The sequence below is a fragment of the Nelumbo nucifera genome, chromosome 1, assembly GCF_055504915.1.
Source record: "Nelumbo nucifera cultivar China Antique chromosome 1, China Antique-T2T, whole genome shotgun sequence".
NCBI classification, from domain to species: domain Eukaryota; kingdom Viridiplantae; phylum Streptophyta; class Magnoliopsida; order Proteales; family Nelumbonaceae; genus Nelumbo; species Nelumbo nucifera.
Window position 1 is genome coordinate 11,757,946 of NC_142649.1, and position 20,518 is coordinate 11,778,463.

The window sequence follows — 20,518 nt, forward strand, 5'->3', positions numbered from 1 at the left end:
AATACTTAGAAGATGGTATTTAAGATCTAAATGGGCCAAAAGACCGACGCAGACCTAGTAACACTGTAACAGTAATCCAAAACCATATAAAATAGAGTAAAAGAGTAAATATCTTATTGACACACATACAGAGACCAACCAAATACTAAAAAAAACGATAGAATGAGACCAAATTAAGCCCCCAACCTATTGAATCCATAAGTGCATTGTTTAATCTAGGAACTGAACTGTTCATCCTAGTAGCCAATGCTCTTACTGTTCAAATATGTAGAAGGAATCAAGGTTCAAAATATCGATACACTGGTAGGGGCGTATCGGGTGATATTGATACTAATTTTTTTATTTTTTTCCAAAACCGGTTCAGGGGGGCCGGTTTAAGGCTCCTCCACCCCCTGAACCGGTCAGAACCCCAATACACCCTCTGTAGGGGCATATCAAGGAGCTCCCGAAACGATACATATCAGCCAATACGGGCCGATATGTGTCGCTACTTTGAACCTTGGAAGGAATAACAGATTAGCTATCATGACTCCCATATCAATGACAACTTAACAGGCATCTTTTGAGCAGCTGATAATTTAGTCACAAAGAGAAAACAATTTTCGGATCTTGTAAGAGAGAGAATTTCAACTTTTAGAGAGTTTCCTTCCCCTATGAGACCCAAATAGACCACTATTGCCTGCCCTGAGTCTCTTCTAGAAGCTCCTCCCACCCTGAAAGACCCAAGTTGCCACTTTAACAACCATCCAAAATTTAATTTTTCCCTGCAGGAGTTTCCATTTGTATATCAGAGGTTATCTACCAAAGATGAAACTAGTAACTGTTGCAGCCTGTGATTATAGCATAAACTGAAAAACATTTGAATTTCTAGTTTCCAACCTAAACACCTAATAGGGCTGGCAATCTTGGAACCCACCCAATCTATTGATGGGTCAATATGGGTCGAGCAACCCATTAGGGTCAGTGGAAAAGGGTTAGGGTGGGTTGGGTCAAGGGTACCCATTAGGGTCAGGATGGGTTGGGTCGCACAGGTCAAGATGGGTTGGGTCAAAGTCAATTCTATCTATACTCGCCAAATCTCAAGAAAAAGGAAGCTATAGTGATTCGAATACAAATCTCCTAGCATGCAAACATTTCATTACACTTCCAAACCACTATGCCAAATTACATTATGTTAATGAAAGCGAAATAAAATAGATTTTATTACCTTTCGTGTTCACATGCAATTTTATACAAAAAAACTTTTACAAAAGCAATTTTACAAAGAAATTTTATGAAAATAAATTTTATGAAAGCACTTTTACATAAGTACTTTTACACGAAAGTACTTTTATAAAAGTACTTTTACAAAAATACTTTTATAAAAATACTTTTACAAAAGCACTTTAAGAAAGTGCTTTTACGAAAACACTTTTATGAAAGCACTTTTACAAAAGTACTTTTACACAAAATAACTTTTATTAAATTACTTCTACGAAAACACTTTTATGAAAGCATAAAAGTACTTTTATAAAAGTACTTTTATGAAAACACTTTTATGAAAGTACTTTTACACAAGCACTTTTACACGAAAGCACATTTATGAAAGCATAAAAGCACTTTTGTAAAAGTGCTTTTATAGAAGTACTTTTACACAAAAGCGCTTTTATAATAGTACTTTTACACAAAAGAGCTTTTATAAGTGTTTTTATGAAAGTACTTTTGCGAAAGCACTTTTATAGAAGTACTTTTGTAGAAGTACTTCTATAAAACTTTTGCAATTTTTCTGTTATTTTCTGCATTTTTTGGTACTTTTATGCAATTTTACAATTTTCTGGTATTGTTTTGCACATTTTCTGATTTTTTGCAAAATTTTCAAATTTTCTATAATTTTTTAGTATTTTTTTGCATTTTCTATAAATTTTCTTCATATTTCTACATTTATCTACAATTTTTGCATTTTCAGGTATACGGGTTGACCTAACTCGTTTTTGTCACGTGACAATCTTGAGAGAGATTATTCCCTCAAAATTTATTATTTTGTGTGTACGGGGCCATCCCTACCCATTTTTGTATTTATAAGTGAGGATAGGTGGGCTAGTATGGGTGAGGGTGGTTAAATGTCAATATGATGGGTCATGTGGGTCAATATGGGTGGGTCAGGGTGGGTTAGGGTTAGGGTGGGTTATGACCCTTTAACTAGGATTGATCATGGGTCATAGTGGGTTGGTGGGTCAATATGGGTGGATTGATATTCAACCCTTACCCAACCCAACCCAACCCACCCATTTGCCACCCCTAGCACCTAATAATAAGAACAAGGTCTACAAGCATTTTTTTTGGGGTATTACCTATTACATAGTACACATTACAGGGGAATCAGGGATGGGGACAGAGCTGGGTGCACACGAGTGTTATGGTCACACCATCCGGCAGCGCACTGCGACACAATCATAGGCAGCAGCACGCACAACAGGCCGCACAGCAGCAGGCACCGCCTGGCAGCGCCGCACAGCAGCACGCACCGCCAGGCAGCAGCGCGCACCGCACGCACCGCACGGCAGCACGCACCGCGCACATGCCCGACACTGCACGGCAGCGGCATCATGGCGCGCAACACGCACCGCCAGGCAGTAGCGCGCACCGCACGCACTACACGGCAGCACGCACCGCGCACACACCCGGCACCGCACAGCAGCGGCACCATGAGCCGCGCACACACACTGCGTGGCAGCAACACCATGAGCCGCACGCACGCACGCACCCGGCAGTAGCAGCAGAGCGAGGCCCACATGACAGCTCATAAGGGTGGGCCCACCCTTATCTGGACACGTCAAGCCAACTCGCTGCCAGCTTACCTTATCCTTATCTTATCCCTTATCTTTATCTTATCTTTATCTTATCTTAAGTAAGAGTTACCATTAGGAGTAGGTAATTAGGAGTTTGAGTTCAAGTTGGAGTTTGAGTTTAATTAGGAATTTCCTTCTGTAATCTCCTATTTAAGGAGCTACGAATTGAAATAAAGGATTCAGTTTTCGCAGTCAAGAAAGAGAGTGAGGAGAGTTCGGGTGATCTCTTGGACAAATCACCCATTAGGAGAGTTCGGGTGGTCTCTTGGACAAATCACCCACGAGATAGTCAAAATAGGGCCTGTACGCAAGGCCAAGGGCAAGGAAAGATCTGAGGTTCCTGCAGTGGAGCGACCCGTGACGCGATCCTACGCTCGAGCCCATAACAATTTGGTATCAGAGCCAAGCGTCATGGGCGACGTCGAGCAGCTATCGTCCAAGGTTCACGAGCTGGAACACCGTCTCGTGGAACAGCACGCGGAGGTAAGAGAAGTCAAAGAGGACATCAGGGAACTTTGGCGTCTACTGGAGTTATACTTCTCCACCAAGGAAGGGAGCCCTGAAGGGGCAGCCACTAACCACAGCCGTTGCACAGATCGGGCAGAGGGCTCCGGTGAGCGACAGAACAACACACCGACAGCTGCAATCATACCCAAATACAGTCATCTGGAGTTATAGTGGCAGCGGTGACCCACTTGGATGGCTGTACCGCTGTGAGCAATTCTTCTGCAATCAGCGCACGGAAGAGAAGGACAAGGTCAGCCTAGCAACATTCCACTTGACCGATGAAGCACAGCTCTGGTTCTACCGAGTGGAGCAGGATGAACCAGGCCTTAGTTGGGGCCAGTTCAAGTCGTATTGCCTCCTCCGATTCGGGCCCCCATTAACGAGCAACCCCTTGGGGGAGCTCTTTAACCTCAAGCAGACCGGGACCGTCGTGGAATATCAGCGGCAGTTCCAGACCCTTCTCGCCAGGGCCTCGTCAGTACGCCCAGACCAGCAGGTGGATATGTTCACAGCGGGTCTAACCGAACCCCTGAGAGTTGATGTGGAGATGCACATGTCGCCTAACCTGGTCACGGCAATGAATTTGGCCCGGGCCTTCGAGCGCAAACTACAAATCCGCCGAGGGCCGTTCAGCATGGGATGCCCAGCAGCGGCTTGGACAAACCCGAAGCCTACTGGAGGAGGGTCTTCGCTGGCAGCCAACATGGAACCACTCGGAATGGCTCCATATCCAGCAGTCAACCCAGAACGGAAGCCACAGACGAGCACCAATTCCAGATCAACATCCAATGTGGGGAGTAGCGGAAGTACACCCCCTATTAAGCACTTGTCCAAGGCGGAGATGGCAGAACGCAGGGCAAGGGGGCAATGTTTTAATTGCGATGAACTCTACTCAGCAGGGCACAGGTGCAAGAGACTTTTCTGCCTCCATGGGAACCCGATCCAGGACGGCAAAGCCATCCAGGATTCCTTTGAGGGTGTCTTCGACACCCAATTCGAGCTTGAGGACAAGCTCGTAGTCCGGGAGGGGTGTGATGTTATGCTCACACCATCCGGCAGTGCACTACGGCACAGTCATAGGCAGCAGCACGCACAGCAGGCCGCACAGCAGCAGGCACCGCCTGGCAACGCCGCACAACAGCACGCACCGCCAGGCAGCAGTGCGCACCGCACGCACCGCCAAGCAGCAGCGCGCACCGCACGGCAGCACGCACTGCGCACACGCCCGACACCGCACAACAGCGGCATCATGGTGCGCAGCACGCACCGCCAAGCAGTAGCGCGCACCGCACGCACTGCACGGCAGCACACACCACGCACACACTCGGCACCGCACAGCAGCGGCACCATGAACCACGTGCACGCACTGCGCGGCAGCAGCACTGCGTGCATGCACCGCGCGGCAACGACACCATGAGCTGCGCGCACGCACCTGGCAGCAGCAGCAGAGCGGGGTCCACATGACAACTCGTAAGGGTGGGCCCACCCTTATCTGGACACGTCAAGCCAACTTGCCGCCAGCTTACCTTATCCTTATCTTATCCCTTATCTTTATCTTATCTTAAGTAAGAGTTACCATTAGGAGTAGGTAATTAGGAGTTTGAGTTCAAGTTGGAGTTTGAGTTTAATTAGGAATTTCCTTCTGTAATCTCCTATTTAAGGAGCTACGAATTGAAATAAAGGATTCAGTTTTCGCAGTCGAGAAAGAGAGTGAGGAGAGTTCGGGTGATCTCTTGGACAAATCACCCATTAGGAGAGTTCGGGTGGTCTCTTCAACAAATCACCCACGAGATAGTCAAAAGAGGGCTTGTACGCAAGGCCAAGGGCAAGGAAAGATCTGAGGTTCCTGCGGTGGAGCGACCCGTGACGCGATCCTACGCTCGGGCCCATAACAACGAGGCCCACAGGCCATATCACAGAAAGCTTGTAGTTCAGCAGATTTGATCCGCACCTCCTATTTGGATAGATTCCAACTGGCCATCTCAACTACTTGGTCATCGGCAGGTCTATTAGCACAGTTTCTTGCTTCTTGTTATTGAAAACAATTAACAATCCCCCCTAACTTCACGGAGTTAACATGGGATGTGATAAACAATATGGAGATGTACTAAAGCATCTATACTAGGGAACCAATAGGAAAAAATTGCAAGGATTTTCCAACACAAAAAGATGGATGTAATGTCATTATTGGTAATAGTCACCAACTCACAACAAGGATGGACCATTGAATATCAACTAGGGAGAAATTTAGAAGAGTAACACTTGCTATATTTGGTTTGAAGGAAAAGGTAGAGAAAGGAAGGGAAAGGTAGGGAAACCTATACAAGGTTTGTAAAGGTTTCCCTACTTTTTCCTTCAAACCAAACACAGCCTATATGTTGTCATCAAAAGATAGCAAACTATTGCCTCCCACAATCACCAAGGACAGCCAATGTTAATGGATTAGAATTCTTAATATTCCTTCCTGAATAAAGCTCAAGTAATTGCACCATATTCTAGCCCTATCGGAAATGCAATGTCAATAAATGCAGAGATTGCATCACTCTTTTTGGCATTGAAGATTGGGTTCTCACTGGGTTTCAACTTTAAAGGCATTTGAAGTTGAGGAAGATTTTTTTTTTTTATCAGTAAAAATCTTTCATTAATAACAGAGAGATTAAGATACAATAGATAAAGATTGCATAGGAAATTGCAATCTCTAGCAATCAGTTACAATTCTGCCCAATACAATGAAGATCTATTTACCCCTTGTTTTGCTAGGGTATCCGCCATCCCATTTGCATCCCTTTTAACCCAACCAAACTGAGAGTTGAACTTCCTTGCAAGTGTGTCAATTTCTCTGAAAATAAACTTGAGCTTCCAAGGTGCTGATGTGATGTTTTTGGCCCAAGAGATGACCAATAGAGAGTCTCCTTCAATTTCTAAGTCTGTTGTTCCTATCTGCTCAGCCATCTTTAGACCTTTAAGTAGGGCTAGAGATTCAGCCTGTATTGAGTCACCATAACCTATTGGTCCAGAGTAGAATGCCACCACCACACCTAGATAATTTCTAAACACACACCCCTATGCCTGCCCTTCCAGGGTTGTCAAGAGAACTCCCATCAAAATTCAGCTTTAGTTTGTTCCGTGCTGGTGGCTTCCATTCCATGCTTACAAGAACTTTGGGTACATCTGTTTGTGCTATTTCAGCCCAATTCCTTAGTATCTCATTCATGGAGTGGTTTCCAAATATCTCCATGGTCTTCACCCAATGTGCAGTTCTGATTTTTATGGCTTCAATAATTTCCTCCATTGTTTTGCTTTTTTCCTGAAAAGATTCTTAGGTTTCTTTCCTCCCAAATAGTCCATATTGTAGCTGCTCTCACTGCCTTCCATATACATTTTCCCCTTTTCTTCCGTTGACACAGGAAAGAGGGGCTGAATAGACTTACCACATCCTGTGGGGGAGCCCATCTGCATCCAAAGAGAGAACAAACAACGTTCCAAATACCAAAAGCAAAAGAGCAAGATAATAGTAAGTGGGTTAGAGTTTCACCACATCCCAAACAAAGGACACACACATGAGGAGAGAGGCAATTGGTTGGCCTCCTTTTCTGTAGCACATCACAAGTGTTTACCTTCCCTAGGAACACTTCCCAACAGAAAGCTTGTACTTTTGGAGGGATCGGTTTAGTCCAAAGTTCTCTCACTGGGAAGTTCACCCCCATAGGGTTAATATGAGTGAGCAAACCAAAGAAAGATGCACAGGAAAATAAACCATCAGAAGTTGGGGACCACACTCTACAATCAGCTATAGATTGGTCCAAGTAGACCCTCTCAAGTGTTGAAATCAACAGCACTAGAGACTCATACTCATTTTCCCTCAACCCTCTTCTAAAGCCAAAATCCCAAGAGATCCATGATTCTGAAAGCACACCAAACCTAGCATTGAGGAAGATATTACAATCTTAATAGGATGGAGGGCCTCACAGTCAGTTGGCCCATGAACATAATACACACCATTAGAGGCAAGAAATTTGGAAAATAGGATGAATACAAGGTTAGCCAACTCCAACCAAAGATTTGGCATGAAATGGGTAGTAAGGAGCTCATTGTATTGGGATATAAAAGTCAAATTAGGTTTTGTTTCCGCATTGTTGATTGTTCTTTTGGTCAGCCTCAATGGATGTGCTTACTCTCTCTTGTTTTTATTTTATATACATTTCTGATGGTGCACAATCTGGAAGCTCCCTGTTGGCTGATGACTCGGATGTCGAGCTGGAGGATTTCCTATTGGAAAGTGACTCGGAAGCCAAGCTAGGAGGTAGCTCGAATGCCGAGCTAAGTTGATTGGCGAATTGTGCAGTTCTCTAAAAAGACCTGCAAGGAAATAGTTTTAGAGTACCCGGGGTGGGTACTCCAATGCTTAAGTCAGCGAATTAGGAATTTTAGAAGAAATTAGAATGCTTAGGATATCAGAGTGTGCGAGAGCTGAATCGCATGTACCTCCTCTTAGAAAAATGATACCTTTATATAGGTGTGGGGGGTTGGAGGCCCCTAGTAACGGGTCCAAGATTCCTGGAGAGCCGCTCCCGCTATGCTCGGAGAGAATATCTCTATCAATTGTCTGATCCGCACAAAGGGCTAAGATCCGTTCAATTGAGTTTGAGGCAAACAATGTGGGTAGGTGGGCTTAATAGTAGAGCGTTGTTACTCTAAGAGAATTCGGTCTTGATAATGAGCTCAAAGAGTAAGTCGGCGAGCACGTCTTACAGGTCGCTACCTGTTTCCAAGTCAGCTCAGCTGGTCCTCAGAGGAGGTCGCTCCTTACACCGTGGTACATTAGGTCGGCCAGGCCAAGGTACTATGGGTCGGCCTTGGACGATGCTAGCCACTCTGCCGAGGTGGTCTGCTTACTCAGTGTTGAGGTGTCATCTAGGTGTCTAGGGGTGCCATGTATCGTGATGTCAATTGGAGGACCAAATTACCCCTCATCAATTTCCATCCTTACCACTTGAGATGGAGTTTTTTTACTTGATCAGCAACAAGAAAAATTTTATGAATAAAAAAGGAAAGGATCTTGAGATGGAATATTTTATATATTTTTGAGATTTCTACTTTTAAAAGCAATCCTTTTATTTTGTTACTTGTTAGAAACTTATTTTTATTTTGTTTATTAACAGGTTTAGGCCACAGGGCATAGAGATCTTTTTACCCTTTCTTTTTATTGCTTATGTGTACAACAACTTAAGTAGGGGCATAAGAGTCATAGCAGTCAACTTATTTATTAATAAAAAATTGGCATGGCAGTTAGAGGTTGTTATTCTCTTCTCCTCTCTCTGCCACAACCCTAGTTCTCTCCTTTCCCCTCTCTTCTTACACTATTATTCTCCAAATTTCTTCTATTTTCTCTTTATTTTTAAGGTTGTTCACATTACCAAAAAAAGGATCCGAGTTCCTTTCAATCCAAATACTCCAAATAATCGCTACCCGTATATGCTTCTCATAGAAAAATTCCCTATTCTAGTAAGAGGAGAGAGAAAAACAAAGTCAGGAGCCTCCAAATAAAGGGAGCATCCATTGAGAACCAAATAAAGGGAGAAAGTAGTTCCACATACCCATTGAGAAAGATCAAGAGAGAAATATGTAATTGGCATTCTAACATCGGCCTTACATATGATGCAAACATGAGAGAAAACAAGAGAAAGAAAACAATGTGAGAATGGGATTGACTACTTGACTATATGAATCCTGTCCTGCTGCTGTGCCCTATCAAATCTTGTCATGGGTTCAAGTCCTATCTCAGATACATTCATTTCCATGTTTGACACTGGCCCTTGTGTAAGTTACAGAGTTCTGATTGCTCCATATAACATGGCTAATATTATAGCTTTCCTAAAAATAATTTCCTTTCAGACACATTGACATTTATCAGTCAACAGCATTCTACTTCCTCCAACCTGCACTAATTATTTGGGAAACATCCTCCCTCTCTCCCTCCCTCCCTCCTTGTACCAAGGTAGAATACGGCCAGCCTAGCCCAATCCTCATATATAGAAGAAATTATTGAATGATGCACTTATTTTTAAATCATACAAAAACATAGTAAACAATAATTGTGGGTGGATAAGAAAGGCAGACCTGAAGGCTTGAAGTATCACAAGGGGGATAAACTCTAGTAGTACGTGTAGGAATTTTCCAGAGCTTCTCTATATGAGATTGTGTCCATGAAGAATTAACCATGGCAACATCTGCACAGGAGCCCACAATCCCATACATCCAGCTAAAGAATGCATAGTAGATAACCTTGCACAGAGACAACCAAAAACTGCCACAAAAGAAGGAATTGTGAGATGCTACATAGGAAAGAAATATTATGCACATGCAAATAGATATAAAAGTGAAAAACTATATATGATGCAAGCAATACATCCAGCTAAAGAATGCATATTAGATAACCTTGCACAGAGACAACCAAACACTGCCACAAAAGAAGGAATTGTGAGATGCTACATAGGAAAGAAATATTATGCACATGCAAATAGATATAAAAGTGAAAAACTATATATGATGCACGCAAGGCTTTAAAAAGGTGAAAGGCAGAGGCAAGGCATAAGCCTCAAAATATATATTATACTATATTATATATACATACATACATACATACATATGTATGTATGTATTTATGTATATATAAAAAGTTAAAAACGCATATGATTTTTTAATTTTTATGTATATATCATAAGTACATTGGAGTACAATCCTTTTCTTTCAAAGTCAATTTATAATATTTATTTCTTTATCACACATTTGTATTAATAAGAAGCCCATGTTTTTGAAATTTTATTTTATGTTTACAACCATTTTACTTAGTTTACATCAGTGATTTAAAAGGTGCGCCTAAGAACCCCCTATTTGCTAATGTTGTTCATTCATTCATTGCAATAAAATATCTTCTTAAAAGGCAGGGAAAGTTATAAAATCATTATTTTTTATGTGAGAAATAAGAATTTCAGACCCTAACATAGACTTGTTCGGGCTTGCCTCAAGGGGTGTGGTACAAAGGCGACTCATAGAATCAAGAATGCAATATGTTTTACATCACATTAGCTACTTGAAGCAATGCAATTAAGAAAAAAAAGAGATTGTAGGTCTTACATGCTTGAAAATGCTTTATATATTTGCTTTTATTTTTAAATTTTCATTTGAATACGCTTTACGTGTTATGTTTATGTATTTTAATTTTAGATAATAGGTTTTTTAAACTTTAAGTTTATACTTTTTATTAACATTATGTTTATTATTCTTTTGAATTTTTTGCATTTTTTAATTTTTGGCTTTTTTTTGAAATTTCTGACTTTTTTTATTTTTTAGCTTTTTTTTTGTAATTTTGCACCTTGCTTAAAAAAGGCGTGTGCCTTGTGCCTCAGGTGCAAATTGGCCCTTGCGCTTTTAAAACACTGGTTTACACATATTCTAGTCTATTTTCAATTTAAAATAATTTATAAATTTTTGAATGAACGTTTTCCATCATATACAACTTCATTATTGGAACTAAATAGATTGAGAGTGGATAAAAAAGAGTTGACCATTTTTTAAGTTGAATGCTTTCATTTTATTTATTTTTTATTTTCTAATTAACAAATAATCATCGCTATCATTTTTTTATTTGAAAATTGGTGGGTCCCATTGCCATGTGTCATGGGTGAACATGTGAATGGAAATGATATTCTCACATGTGGTACATTATGACAGTGATTTAAAAGGCCCGCAGGCAAGGCACATTTCAAGGTATGCACCTTGCCTAGGCATGTGTCTAGTGTGCCTTGCGCCTCAGCCCAGGTGCGTGTGCCTTTTTTATGTTTTGCACTTTTTGGTGTTTTGTAGGTGTAGTGGTTGGGCCAGGGGCTCTGCCTCAAACCCCTGACCAAGCCCCTAGAGGCAAGCCCAAACAAGTCCTTGTTAGGGATTTAAAATTCTTAATTTCACTCTCTACCACAAACCCTTGATTAACTAGAGATTTGATTGGCTCTAGTTACCTTTCATAAAGAAGGAAATTGGCAATTTGCCACTTATGGAGAGAATGATTTCTAATCAATTTCTCTCTTTAATTATTGACTAAATTTCCATCTGTAGGACATGAGATGGGCTTTAGTTGGATTATCTCCATAAATCAATAATATTTGTAATTCAAATTTAAATTTTAGTTTGACTTCAAAGTGGGTCTCACATGGACCCTTCCACCATGCTAATGGATTTGTAATAGGAAAGCCCAAATGTTAGGCCCATGCACATATTTGAGAGTATGGGGTATGGTCCAAATTGAATGACCCATACTGAGGCTCATGAGCAAATTTGAGTTTATGGGGGTAGGGCCCATTTAGGAGCCCATGAAAATTTTAATGTCTACAGGTAGGTTTTGTTGGGGCCATAAAAATATTCTGCAAATGGCATTATGGTACTCTTGGCACCTATGCAGGAACAGACATGACCAAGATTGTCAATCTGCACTACTCAGGGTTTTTTCAGAAAAGCAACTGACCAGATTATAGGATCCTAGCCATCCAACTAGTTCTTGTTAGTTGAAACCAAAGCCCATAGATCAATCCCCTTGCCTAGATGATCTCCAAGTGTGCCAACTATATGGCATATCCTGAAACCTTGTGGCATGTAACTAGAAGCACAGAGAACAGCTCTGCAAGTGCTTTCACTTTTCACAACCTGACTTAAAAATTCTTCCCTAAACCACATACAGAAAATAGATCATGCAAAAGATGTCCCATAAGGCTATGATGGTCAAGGATATGTACCTTTGTGCAATTAAAGCATCATTGTTATACATAGAATTCCGTTCCCGAACCCGAGAAACCATATCTGAACTGATTGTTGGATAATGGGTATAACATATAACTTTACACCCAAACATCCGAGCAAGTGGATAGGTAAAAGCATACCCACTAGTATCAAAGTAAAATAAAGGGGTAAATTTGCATAATGCTTCCCATGAGAGATAAACTGAACCAAAACTCTGCCCAATCATGGTAAAGCGGGTAAAGGTACCTTCCTCAATCCACTTCCTTCTGTATAAATGCACCACCTTAACAGAAGCCATGCCAGAGAAATGGTTAGTACATTATAATAAGTACATATTAATGTTGTCTAGAGGCAGAAAATTAATTTGTATTATGTGAAACATAGCACCTTACATTTGAAGGTTGAATTAATGAGACATACCAAACATGAAAAGTTCATCAAAACAAATTTGAATATTGAATATGCCACAAATTCCTATGCACCATAGTTTTCACTTTGAACTTCTTAAGCTTAAGTAACTGATACAGATATCATAGTTGTCAAGGCATCACCTAGGCATGTAGGCACTTTTTGGGTATATAATATATACACACACATATAACCTGTTGTAAGTTTTGCACATTCAATATTTTTTATATTTTAAGTCTATAATATAAACATAAGCATGATGCAAGAATCATTATTTTTATTTCTTTCATAATATAATAAGTTGTTTATTAATTTCTTATCTTCTTAAGGTTTATGATAGATAAAATATTCGAAGATGAGTTCGAGATAAACAATATTCAAAGACGAGTTCAAGGGATATCCTCATCAAGGTTCCAAGTTGTATGTCTTTGAAGAAGAATGGGAAGTCGATCACAAAATGTACAAGGTATACTTCTTCTGGAATAAAAATAAGGGGCTCCACCCCTTCTTTTTCTTTTTTTGGAACAAAAACAGGGGCTCCGCCCCCTCTTTTTCTTTTTTTGGAACAAAAACAGGGGCTCCGCCCCTTCTTCTTTCCTCCTCTCTCCTCCTCTTCTTTCCACTGCCCCTTCTTCTTTCCACCTCCTCCTCCTCTCCTCTTCTTCTTCTTCTGGAACAAAAAACTGGGGTCTGTTTCTTTTTCTGGAAGAAAGATAGGGGCTCTACCCTTCTGTTATTTCTATTTCAACAGCAAAAACAGGGGTTCATCCCCTTTTTTTTCTTAGATGCGCCTAGGTGACCAGGCGACTAAGCGCTCCCCTGTCACCTAGGTTTACCTGGGCGCCTTGAAAACTATGACAGATATTGCACAGGTTGCATTTTTGGTTCATTTGAGCCATAAAATACAAGTGGCAAAGCCAAATTATGAAGCTCTTGAGGACCTTCCCTACATTATTCTGGGTTGCATGTTTGGAATAGAGATAACTCAGTTGCAACCAAATGACTGGAAATAGTTTTTCCTTCCATTTTGTGCAATATAGAGTTCAAAATAGGCTGCAATCCTCCTGATGACTGTTGTGGCTTTGTCAAATTGCACACTGAGTTACATGCTGAGGCATAGTGTCAGAAATAATGGCTTTGTCAAATTGCACACTTGATGATAAGGACAGTGGCATTGTTTTGCAATCTTTTCAATTTATTGGCATGTTAAGAGTACTATCAAGACCCCTTTTATAGACAGTTGCAACTTGCAACTCTTCATCATTATGGACTGAGGGCTAATAAGCAGAGGATGTGAGCTCATGTTCCAATTCTTTGAGTTTGGCTTGGTCAGGAATTCCTTAGTGCACTGCACTGCAGAATGTCTGATGAATAATTAAATGCAAGTGAATTTGAGATACCTTCAATGGGTGATGGAAAAGGATGTGATTTGGGCAATTGTAGCCTCAGCTAACCACCCCTCGTACAATTACATCATAGCCCAAAACATTTGTTGTCTATTAACTCCCTACTTTGTCAATCCATCTGCCAGGATATTAGCTGACCTCTGTACCCATGAATTTCAACCTGCAAATCTTCTGAGAACCATTTAAGTTTTCTAATTTCATTTCTGAAGCACCATGCAGCCTTTACTTCCTCCACAAGCCAACTGCTAACCACCTTGGAGTCACCTTCAATAATCAGACTTTGAGCTCCCATCTCCTTGGCTTTATTTACTCCAAAAGTTGCTGCCATTATCTCAGCCCTTACTGAATCTTTCTTTGGGACCTGAGTACATACATAGGATATTTCCACTCTTGTTCCTTATTGCACCTCCAATACCAGAAGGCCTCGGGTTACCTTTACTACTCCCATCAGAATTCAACTTCCACTACCCTCTATCTGGAGGTGACCTTTCCCTTGCAACACTTGTCTTTCTAGAAGAGGAAACCGCAACTGCAATAGGGATATTTAATAACCACTCACTTCTCTATTCTTATTAATGGTTCCTGAAAAGATTTCTTTAATGCAACTAGAAGCTTGCAATAGGGAGACCCTTTATCACCAATGCTGCTTACTTTAGTGGTGGAGATCTTCAGAAATTTTTTTTTATCAATAACCAGAAATTTTCATTAATTAATGAAAAAGATACAAGTGAGCATCTCGGAGAGAGATAAACTCTCTTGGCTCTCTCCAAGATGACAAACGAATACAGCAAGTACAAAACAGCCCAGAAGAGTTGATCTATTCTCAGTTTCTCACCCCTTGCTTTGCCAAATCATCGGCAAAGGCATTTGCACTCCTTTTAACCCACTGCAACTTTATCTCTATATCTTGTCATCTTGCGTTAAATACTTAAACTTCCTCCTTTCATTGACAAATTTCCACCAGCCAGTCTCATCTTTTTGCAGCCAGTTAACTACCAACTTTGAATCTCTTCCTACGATCAATCTCATATTCAGCTCCTTGGCTTTTTGGATCCCATCCATCACAGCCAAGATTTCTGTCCTCAAGGGGTCTCCCACATCTATTGGCCCCGAGTAAAGGACAACAATTCCTCCCTCCTCATTCCAAAAACCACCTTCCAGTACCTGAAGGGCCCAGATTCCCCTCACTACTACCATCAAAGTTCAGCTTAATAAGCCCACCAGGAGATGGGACCCAAACCGGCCTGATAACAGCTTTTTAAGAGAAGAATCAGCCACCTCCTTCCACTTTATGAGCAGGTCATTTGTGGAGAAATATCATCAAAACTTCTCAAGGACTTAACCCAATGGATCATTCTGATGGTAATGGCTTCAATGATTGCTTCTATGCTCCTTTTCTCCGATTCCTTTCTTCCCATATTGTCCAACATACTGCTGCTCCTGTACACCTCCAAAGAGCTCTCCCCCTTCTCTTCCTCCAATTGACAATAGAAGAATCAAACAAGCCTTGAACATTTGGAAGGGGGTTCCACCTGCACCCAAACAAAGAAAAAAACCATTCCCAAATAGAAAGAAAAAGGGTAGGAAATTAATATGTTAGCAAGTCTCACCATCAGCCTTACAAAGGATGCACCAATTTGGGGAAAGGCACCAATTTTCTCTCTTTCTTTGAAGAAGACCACAAGTATTAATTCTTTCTAAGAAGACTTTCCAACAGAAACCACTTACCCTAGGAGGAATAGGCTTATTCCAAACCTCCTTAACCGGAAAGCACAGGAAAAGGATCTAGAAGAATCAATATACCAGATCCTGCAATCCGACTCTAAACGGTTCAAGAATACCCCATCCAAATAATGAAGTAAAACTAAAACACTACTAAATTCAGCCTCCCTTTGATCCCTTCTAAACCCTGGATTCCAGGCATAGCCTGAACTTGAGCTAGAAGGTAACAAAAAGGAAGACAAGGGCTCATCCTTAATGATGGACATGCTAAAAAAGATTAGGAAATTGTTCCTTCAAAGGGAGGTTACCCAACCACACATGTTCCCAGAATTTGACACGGTTATCCGAGCATCAATTGTATCTAAAAGGTAAGGAAAACTAGAAGAATATCATGGATGCTCTGTTCCATGATGAAGCTCTTGCTGCTCTATTCCACAGTCCAACATCCCATCCGTTAAGCTGCAAGCCTATGAAATGCTATAATCACCTTTGCCCACAATTTGTCCTTTTCAGCAGGCAATCACCACAACCATTTAAAAGAGCCATGTTCCTTTTCTGTATATTCCCAACACCAAGACCCCCAAATTTCTTACTCCTGCTCACCACCTCCCACCGAACCCTATGATCCTTCTCCTCACCGGGCTCCCACAAAAAGTCCCTAATTAATTTTTCCAATTTTCCACTCACTCCTAGAATTTAAACACTACCGGGTAGTGCACAAGCAAATTGGCTAAAGTAGACCTAATAAATGTGACCCCCCCACACAAAAAAAAGACAAATAGCTTTTCTTCCAAGAGACCAACCTTTTAGTAAATCTTTTCACCACTGGGTTCTAGGAACTAACAGATCTTTGATTGTCACCCAAAGGAAGCCATAAATAAATGGAAGGCCATTGAAACACCTCTGATCGTTGCAATGCAACTTTTATCAAGATTCACCTTTAAGTTTGACATTCTCTCAAATAAATGAACCACCAATTTCAAATTTCTTGTCCACCTACTATCTCCCCCTTCACAAAACAAGATAGTATCATCTACAAACTATAAATGGGTCCCCCAACAATCTTGGTAAAATGCCATTGTGAAACCAACCGCCGGCCCAAGAGCTTTTGATCTATCCATAGAAAAAGTTGCTTCCTTGATCTCCTCCAATTCAAAACTCCTCTAGACCCAATTCTTAAGATCTTCCAATAATCTCGGCAATTCTAACCCATCCAGCCACACCCAACCCTTAAAAAGCCATTCTAACCCATCTTCGACAAATTATTGAGGAGAGTGGATGAGAGAGATCTTTTTAGAGGGTTTAGAGTGAGTAGGTTAAATCAAGTGATCTCTCACAGTCTCACCTGTGATTTGTAGATGACACATTGATTTTGGGTGACTTTAAGGGAACACAAAATGTAAGAACGCTTACAACTTTGGAAATTGTGGAGAGGATCTCAAGGATGAGAATCAATTTGGCCAAATGTAGTCTGGCCACTTGGAAAAAGAATGTATCTCAAAGGGCAAGAGGGTCACTTTAATCAAGTCTAATTCATCTAATCTCCCAATCTATTTTTATCCATTTTCAAAGCTCCCATACAAGTAGTGTTGAGAATTGAGAAAATAATCAGGAATTTTTTATGGCATCCTGGGAATGACAAAAAAGACCATCATATGAGTTGGAAGAAGGTATGCAAATTGAAGGAGGCAAGTGGACTAGGAATAGAGAAGGTGAAGGAGAAAAATATGGCTTCATTGGGAAAATGATTTGGAAATTTCCCCAAGAAAAAGGAGGTGTTGTAGCATATGGTAATTAAAAGCATTTAGGGGCTTCACCCCATAAATGTGAAGAGTTGCTCATAGGGCTTTAATATGTGAAGAGTTTAGAGGCATTTCTCTAAATGACATCTTGAGGAGGTGGCAGATTGTCGCTGGATTCCAAATCAGCAGACAAAAAAGAATGGTTGACTAGACTGTCCCAGCAGTTGGTAAACTTAACCTCAACTTCAATGGGTGCTGCTTTGGAAATCCAAGCATAAGGTGTTGGAGGAGTTTTTAGGGAACACAATGGCAATATTTTACCGAGTTATTCTGACCCAATTGGCTTTGTTAACTCTCTTACAGATGAACTGCATCCTTTGATTCAAGGGCTAAAATTGATGGGCTTGAGTGGTATGAAGGATGTGGAGGTGGAGGAAGATTGTCAAATCATTGTTAGTTTGACTCAATGAGAACTTGGGAAGTGATCCCATGGAATTCCTTACTGATGGTGAGACAGGCATATTTGAAAAAGCTTCAGTTATTTATCAAAAAATAGATAAATAATTAGATAGAAGTAGGGCAATCAAGGTGGAATAATACCAAAATGCCGCTTTGCAGTAGTGCAACAGTAGGACTTTCATCCAGTCAACCAAGAGAGATTTGCAATTGGTTGTTGCTAGTTGGCCTATTTCCAGTATCTAGCTTAATTATATTTGTAGATTTAAGCTGGACAATTGGTGGGTTCAAAACTGAGAATGACCGCTTGGTGGAAGCAGTGTTTTAAAAGCACAAAGCGCAAAAAAAGCGCAAGGGCAAATTTGCGCCTGAGGCGCAAGGCGCAAGGCAAGGTGCGTGCCTTTTTAAGAAAGGCGCAAAATTACAAAAAAAAAAAGTTAAAAAATGTCAGAAAATTCAAAAAAAAAAGTGTCAAAAATTTAAAAAAAAATGCAATAAAAATATTAAACATAATGTTAATAAAAAATATAAACTTAAATTTTAAAATAAATGTTTTGAAAAACCTATTATCTAAAATTAAAATACATAAACATAACATGTAAAGCATAATCAAATGAAAATTTAAAAATAAAAGCAAACATATAAAGCATTTTCAAGCATGTAAAACCCACAATCTCTTTTTTTCCTTAATTGCATTGCTTCAAGTAACTAATGTGATGTAAAACATATTGCATTCTTGATTCTATGAGTCGCCTTCAAGTAGCAAACCCCCTATTTGCTAATGTTGTTCATTCATTCATTGCAATAAAATACAAGCGGAGGACGCCCTGCGTTGCAGGGGCTCGCTCATAAACTATCAGGCTCAAGCTCGATTCGAATTAGAGACTTGAGCTCGAGCTCGAGCTCGACTCGAGTCAAAAGCTCAGAAATTTGAGCTCGGCTACCTTTGATTACAGGTCTCTCAAGCAGCCGAGGTGCCGAGTAGAGGTCTCCCTTAGCTGCTGAAGTGTTGAGCTGAGGTTTCCCTAGAAGGCGAGGTGTCAAGCTAAGGTCTCCCTTAGTTGACAAGGTGTCGAGCTGAGGCCTCCCTCAGTTGTCGAGGCGTTGAGCCGAGATCTCCCTCAGTGACCGAGGTGCCGAGCCGAGGTCTCCCTCAGTGGTCGAGGTGTCGTTTAGCTCGAGCTTGATTCAAATTAGAGACTTGAGCTTGAGCTTAGAAGTTCAAGCTCGGATTGGCTCGAACTCGACTACCTTTGATTGCAGGTCCCCTAGCAACCGAGATGCCGAGCTGAGGTCTCCCTCAGTTGAAGAGAGAGTGGCATTCTTGTAATTTATAAGGGGGAGAGAGAAAGATGACATTCTTGTAATTTGTAAAAGAGAGAGAGAGAGAGAGTTGGTGGGAGAGAGAGTGGCATTCTTGTAATTTGAAAGAAAAAAAAAAGCAAAACAGAGAGAGTTGGTAAAGAGTGGCATTCTTATAATTTCTATGAAAAAAGGCAAAGAATACTATTAGATTCCATTTCCCTCATCCTCAAGCCTTCTTACATACACATTTTAGCTTAATATATTTATATAGATCTTCCTAAAAGGCAATGAAAGTTATAAAATTGTTATTTTTTATGTGATAAATAAGAATTTCAGACCCTAACATAGACTTGTTTGGGCTTGCCTCGAGAGGTGTGGTCAGGGGGTCCAGGGACGGAGCCCCCAGTCTAGCCGTTGGATAAAAAAAAGAAGCAAAAAATGCAAAATTTTAAAAAGGCGCACACCTAGGCTGAGGCACAAGGCGCATCAAGCATACGCCTTTTAAAATGAGTGTGCCTAGGACCTAGGCAAGGCGCATACCCAAAATGCGTCTCACCTGTGCACCTAGGCATGCCTTTTAAATCACTGGGTGGAAGAAAATGCATACAATTAGGTCCAATGTTCAGAGAACTGGACCAGGCATAAAATCGGAAAAGGGAGAGGTTCATGGGTCAAAGGTTCAACCCTGGTCAAACTAGAGGTCAAACCGTGATGATGTGGCATATATATATATATATATATATATATATATATATATATATTATAGGTCATATTGTAGGTCATATAAATACTACATATAATGCAAGGTGCCAACCAGCTGGTTGGTATGGTCTCATGCTGGTTGTACCAGAAACTTGGGATCGAATCCCGCCTGCACCTGGGTTGGGGGATGGGCTACCCCTGTTGTGTAGCCCTTCACAAGATATCGAAAAAAAAAATATAAATACTACATATAATATATTTTATAAACATTATTACACTTGCATGTGGTGGATTGATGGCTAGTTTTTAAGTTGGTAAATTACAAACATCCCCCTATACTATGGGGTCAGTGACAAACTGACAATTACCCTCTTGAACTTTCATTTGTGACAAATACCCCTTGGTCATTAAGTCAAATGATGGAATGCATTAAATTACCAAAATATCCACTTAGCATTCATTATTTTCTTTTCCTCACCCTTTTCTAGTAAACCCTAATTAACCCAAAAATACTTCCATTTTCTCCAAAAGAAACCAGCTAAAATAACAAGAATCATTTCACTGACATAGAAAAACAAGTTTCTTTAAATTCTTGTTTCATTTCACTGATATGAATGTCTCTCTTCATCCTAAAATATAAAAATTATCC

At 40.7% G+C, this 20,518-nt stretch overlaps 1 protein-coding gene across 4 annotated transcripts in view; it reads right to left on the minus strand.

Moving 5' to 3' along the window:
• The window catches only part of LEW3 (UDP-Glycosyltransferase superfamily protein), a 38,284-nt gene that overhangs the window by 5,405 nt on the left and 12,361 nt on the right, over positions 1-20,518 (minus strand). For all 4 annotated transcript variants that reach the window (XM_010276818.3, XM_010276819.3, XM_010276817.3 and 1 more), the window contains 2 exons: positions 12,125-12,411; positions 9,456-9,642 (listed from right to left, as the gene is read on the minus strand). In XM_010276818.3, the coding sequence (XP_010275120.1) occupies positions 9,456-9,642; positions 12,125-12,411 (474 nt within the window). The remainder of the gene's footprint in view (positions 1-9,455; positions 9,643-12,124; positions 12,412-20,518) is intronic.